Here is a 6,097-nt window from a genome sequence, read left to right as displayed (position 1 = left end):
CCCACGGCATCTCCCCTTTTCTTCAGCTGACAGAGAAATGATTTTTTTTTCCCTTGTGGATTTCTACAGCCTCTCAGTCTCTTCTACCACATCATTGGTATCTTGGGCCCTCAGTTCAATTGTTGTGGGGCCCAGCAGCTTTTAAATAGAGACTTTGGCTTGGCTGCAAGCAGGGTATGAGTGACACAGACAAGGTGGGTAAATGCTCTGGGCAGGAACCTTGTTTATCATAAATATCCTGGGTAAATCTGACCCCTCCTGAGTCTCCCTGATGGCCACGTGCACCTCACGGGAGTTTTTCTGTTGTTAATTTTCATCACTCATGGCCGAGATTTCATTGAAACTTGGAGCTGGGACCTGTTTTATTCCTGCAGGTTTGTCTAACTCGGACACGAGCCCCAGGCAGGGAGCAGGATCTGCTGCAGGAGTGGGAAGAGGCACTTGCCTCCTGCACTGGAATTCCGTCATTTGCCTCCACTTTCCCTCCCCTCTTTTGAAGATCAGAGAACCCTTCAAGTGAGGTTAAACTTTATTCCCAAAATCAAAGTCCGAGAACAGAGGATGTGTGGAATGGCTTTGGCTGAAGCTATGGCCAAACCATTTATTTCTGTACCTCCTCTCCCTGCCTTCAGCTATTATTTAACCACTCTGAAGGGTAAATTGGGATAGTTTATTTCCTACTTTTTGTTTTGTCCTCGAGCAGTATCTGAGATGAGCCCTGTGAGTTTTAAGCTGTCTTCTCTAGAGAAAAACCAGGAACAAATGTCCAAGAATAAACTGATAAACAGCCCTGGACTTCGTCACCTCCATCCACTGTGAGTACTCTGACAGGACAGACTTTCCCTTATTTCACTGAATCAAAAACAGGAGCTTCCCATAATTTGGCTGTTTGGAAACCACCACCAAGCCCAAACAAAAACCCCTACAAGAATGCTTTATAGCTTGGTATTTATGTAAAACATTCTTGGCAAAGTTAAACGTAATACATTAGTACAAACCTGAATATTATTCACAACAATACAGTGAATTCCATCCTTCAGCTCTCACGAGCTGGGTGGTGGGGGATCATCTCCCCCTTCTCTCGTTAGAGATGCCACTGTGCATTTTAGAATTGGAAAAAAAATGAAAGAAGTTTGGATTCCTAGCTCTGCTGGTTTGTCACACGAAGGCTGCCTTTGGTGGGACCGCAGATTGAGCTCCCCTGGTCCAACCCTTTCCTCTCTCTCCTTTCTTGCAGGTACCCCAAAAGCAGCACAGAGGAGGAGCAGTGGATGCCCAGAGGGTGCAGAGGAATGTCAGAACAACTGGAGGCAGCAATCAGCACTGGGTGGCTCGGATGAAGAGCTGGCAGTCAGAAGAAAATCAGGGAGAAGCTGCAGAACAGCAGTGGGGATGTGTGAGTTACACAGACAACACCTGGATGGGGCTGCCCCATCCCTGCCTTGGCTCCCCCTGGCAGAGGGACAAGTGGCAATGCTTTGTTTGGGTGCAACTAATGCAGCAATGGCATGTCCAGCGAGGGCTCTAGGAAACAAAGCAGAGTAAAGCAGAACACGAAAAAATAACACTGACAGTCCAAATTGTCAGGTATCCAAAATACTGTATACAGGAAAAGTTAAGACAACTCAAGTCATATTGGAAATACAAGAACACTAAATTCTGCTACATTAAAAAACTTCCTAAACCACAGCACAGTCCTAGTGTTGCATCCACATCTTGCAGCCTGGTCTCACCCAATGCTGTTCAACGCTATCAACATGGATATTTTGTGAAACATGTGTTCCCCATCATTCTCTCTAAAGCCAAGAGAACCAAATTTGGTTGGTTTTGCTTTTTCCTTTTTTTTTTTTTTTCTTTACCATCTAGAGAAAAAATTTCAACTGACACTATAAAAGTGCTTTTGTGTTGAGCTTTTGCTTTCCCAACCCAGAAACAGTGGCCTTGGCCATGTGGTTTAAACCTGCCAAGCTGCTGTAGCTGTCACACTGTGTTAGTGCTTTAGGGAGCTTGCAGAGGGGCAGCAAACACTGAAGTCACTCTGTCACCTCTCTGGAACCGAGTCCAAAAGCCATCCCTGGCTATTTCTTGCAGCAACAAAAACAAAGTGTTGGTCACTGGCAAGAAAAGTTGTTTTTTTTTTTTTTTTTCATATAAAAAAGTTGATAGCTCCTGCCATAAATTTACAAAAACTATCCCTGAGTGACTCTGTTCTGTGTCTGGTAAGACCTCTTGTGACAAGGAAATGGCTGAAGCTGGCTGAAGAGGAAAGAGATGCTGTTCCACCTGCAGCTTTTTGTTACACTTTGCACTAATACTGATATGCTGTGACAGTGCCACACTATAACAACGTTTGAGCTCCTCTCCTGTAGCTTCAACAGTAAAAAAATAGCTCCGTTACTCAAACACTGCTGGCATCACGTATTTACACTTTTAAATAGAAATGTTACCTTTTCTGAAGTAATCAAAATAGATCTTTGCAAAAAATTTAGAAGGTGGGGTTTTACAAAATAAACGGAGAAGGTAAAAAAAGCTGGAGGATCTCTCAGTACCTTTTATGGCAATCTTAGCCCAGGAAATTATTTGGCTTTAATTTTCCTGAAAGGGATGTCTTAGCACTGGTTGTCTGCCTCCCCTCTAAGCCTCTTTCCCCAGGGAAAGACGCAGAGCCGAGCTGCTTTGTGCAGATTAGAGCGAGGGGTTACCTGCGTGCAGGAGCAGAGGCAGAGCCCTGCCCTGGGCTCCTGTTAAATCACAGCGTTTGGGCACGGGTACAGCAGGGCTGAGGGCATTAGTGGTGGTGTCACTGTCACCTGTGCGCCTGAGCAGAGCCAAGCACAGAAAAATCACCAGCCAGGCCTGGGCAATGAGCTGTTGGGAGGAAACCCCCCCAAATCTCACTCTTTGGAGTCCATCCACTGCTGTATCAGCACCTTGTTTTGTCTGCTAGTAACACGTTACTGGTCATGTCTGCTGCAGGTTTACCTACTGCTGTGCCCCTGCAGCACAAAGAGAAGGCAATTCCACAAACTTCCCCAGCCCAGTCTCTTGGGAAGGACTGAAACCTCTCCTCGGTCCGAGGACAGGTCTGGGTGATCCTGTTGGTATCTCCGGAGGCAGGGGAGACGCGAGTTGGGCAGTGAGGAGTTACTTTAAACTTTGGCAAAGAAAAAAAAGATATACAGATAGCTAGCTATCGAGTTCTTGTGTGTTCCAAACTCTTCCAAGCGCACTTAATTCATCTTTTGCTCCTGCTTTGAGTTCCTGGAGGAGGTATTTTCACACTTGCTTTTGCTGGTTTGCAATTTCCTTTTGGCGTCTTAGATGACAAATGAAGACTTGTGTCTGAAGTCACCCTGCAACAGAACAGTTTGGGATGTAGGAAGGATCCAGCAGCTTTCCAGGCAGCTCTCTGTTCCTGCTGCCCCCAAAAGGTGGATCCAAGCTGTGTAACCATGAGGATTCTGCCCAGGCAGCTCCCATTTCCCACTGGGAAGGAGGGGGAGGCACCAGTTCCACTGGCCAGGTGCTCCTCCTGTCCTCCTCACACACCAAGGCGTGGCAGGGACTTCCTCATTCCCTCACCAGTATCTCTGCTCATGGGAGAGGCTTTTTCTGGTCTTAAGCTCAGTGATCTACTCCAATCCCAAAATACAAATTCTCTCGTAAAAGCATCACGTCCTGCCCGTTTAATCCAATGAAACTCATCCTGAGGGGGTCAGGCCATGAGATAACTCGGAGCAGAGCTGCCTCTGATAGCTCCTGGCATCAGTCACTCCAGGCAGCACCAACTGATCATCATTTCTGAGGAAATGACTCAGCCTGCACCCTTCTGTTTTCCCTCTGTTCCCCAGCCCTGCTTCGGTGTGAGCCCACTCTCACAAAGTCTGTGGGCCCCAGGAGCGCCTCGTCCCCTGCCCACCCTCTTCCTCTCCTGACAGAGACGCTAAATGCAAATCATTTGTTGTTACCTCATCATCTGTCCGGATATAGTTAACGCCATCAGGTTTTGCTGGAGTCTTGTAGCTGAAAGAAAGGGAAAAATCTCATTTCTGGGACGGGAAAACTGCAGGATTTTGGAGGGGACGTGCTGGAAAGATGGAAATGAGGAGGAGGAGCTGAGGGAGAAGCAAGCAGAGAGAAACCCAGTTTGTTTCTCAAATGAGAGAAACAAACTGGGATTTTTATCTAAATTCCCCTTCAGCACAGGGCGAAAAGATTGCTGTGTGTTTCCCTAAGAGATAAACTGATTCTTTGCTGGGCTCTCCTGCTCTGGTGCCTGTCACTGCCTTTCTGTGCCTCCTGCTCCGTTTCCTGTGGCAATTATAAAGTTCATTTTAATCCTTCACTGCCAGAAGCCTTCAGCATTTTTCTTAGTTATAAGGAAGCGCCACTTGTTTGCAATCCCACAGGAACTCAGGATTTACACAAGACTGTCAAGTCCGGTGTATGCCAACCCTCAGCTGCATTTAAATGGGATATTTAGAGCTTTTTCTGAAAAACAAACGAAACCAATGAGAAAAACAAGACAGGACTTGTGCTGAAAAGCAACATTTAGCACAGAACAAATCTATCTGGTGAGAATCTTGGCTTTGCATATATTATCTCCTCTCCAGACTCTGTAAGGACATCGAGGCTTGTCTCTGATGCTAATGCTGTTGTTTTTAACATTTTCATGTGCGCTCCAGAACGGCTGTTTTTCATCCCAAATTTAGGTTTTCACAACTACTGAGACTTTCTGTAGAGAGCCTGCTCTGCTGCATCCATTCCCTATGCATGTCCTGATGCTTCAGACTAATTAGGCAGCGAGCTGAGATCATTAAACCATGGCCCTCGTTATGCCAACAGCACAGGAGCTGGTGGACAAACACCTGCAGGCATTTAATTGTGCTGGACCCCCTTTCCCGTGCAAAGGATGAGGGTATCAGTGCACAGCTCTCATCCACACCACAACTGTCCCTTAGGAAAATGCCAACCGTTCCTGGAAGTGTCCAAGGGCAGGCTGGATGGAGCTCTGAGCAGCCTGGCCTAGTGAAAAATGTCCCTGTCCATGGCAGGGATTGGAGGTGGATGGTTTTTAAGGTCCCAGTTCACTCTGGGATTCTGTGATGATTCCATGAAATAAACCTGCATGCTGCAGGGTTTTCCAGCAGGGCATCGGATGCCTCAGGAACTGGCTTGGCCTGTGGACTTTGGTGGGGAATTAGGCACTGAAATTCCTTTTAGCCACTGATTTTTGGCAGCCTTCAGACTCCTCCATGCTACCTGAGGGTGCAGAGACTTGTCCAAGAAGCCCAGCTTACCTTTCCCCGCTCTCTTTGCCATTTGCAAAGTATCCCCTTCTGTAGGCACAGCAGATCCCAAGAGTGATGAGCACCAGGACTGCAAGGACCACCAGGACTCCCCCGATTATCCCACCAATATTGAGGTCATCTGCCAAAGAGAGACACCAGCACACAGTGTTTCTTCAGGGCAGCAGCAATATTCCACTTCACACACACTAAAATGCCATCTCTCAAGTCTTTTAGCAATAGTTCATAGGGAACTAGTGAGTCCCTGACTTCAAGATTAAATCTGTTCACAATCTGACGTTTCCTTGCGTTTCCAGATTATTTTTATCTCCTTATGTTTGGGGCTATGAGAAAGCAGGGAAGACTTAATGCTGTAGGATGTCCCCCCCTCGTTCCTGATGGTGATGGCAATTTATTTATGGTGATAAATCAACCATAAGTATGGAGACTCACAGACTTCCATCTCCTGCTCCTCACACTTGGCAAAGCCAGCCTCGTTTGTTGCTATGCAGTAATAATGACCTGTGTCACCTTTGTGCACTGCATGGAAAACCTGGGGAGGGAAAAGGGACAAAGGGAAGGGATGTGACATGAGAAACAAGGCACTGTGAGGGTATAAAAATGCATCTCTGCAAAGATCTTCTTCCATCAATCTTCCCCCTCCCAACTCACCCAGACCCTGGCACACCTCGCCCTCTTCAAATTATTCCTTCCTGGAAAGCCAGGCAATGTTTTTGTGAATTTACAAGCAGCCTTAGAGATAACCTGTGCAGCCAAACAAGCCTTGATCAGACGTGTCAGGGCATTAC

General features: G+C 46.8%; 1 protein-coding gene across 1 annotated transcript in view; it reads right to left on the bottom strand.

The window, feature by feature from the left end:
- Positions 1–931: 931 nt before the first annotated feature.
- Positions 932–6,097, bottom strand: part of JAM3 (junctional adhesion molecule 3) — a 31,985-nt gene continuing 26,819 nt past the window's right edge. Inside the window, exons 6-9 of the mRNA XM_030290772.4 lie at positions 5,742–5,841; positions 5,301–5,430; positions 3,969–4,023; positions 932–3,353 (exon numbers count right to left, since the gene is read on the bottom strand). Of these exons, the coding sequence (XP_030146632.4) occupies positions 3,318–3,353; positions 3,969–4,023; positions 5,301–5,430; positions 5,742–5,841 (321 nt within the window). The 3' untranslated portion in view covers positions 932–3,317. The remainder of the gene's footprint in view (positions 3,354–3,968; positions 4,024–5,300; positions 5,431–5,741; positions 5,842–6,097) is intronic.

The sequence above is a fragment of the Taeniopygia guttata genome, chromosome 24, assembly GCF_048771995.1.
Source record: "Taeniopygia guttata chromosome 24, bTaeGut7.mat, whole genome shotgun sequence".
NCBI classification, from domain to species: domain Eukaryota; kingdom Metazoa; phylum Chordata; class Aves; order Passeriformes; family Estrildidae; genus Taeniopygia; species Taeniopygia guttata.
This window is presented reverse-complemented; position numbering and strand designations above follow the sequence as displayed.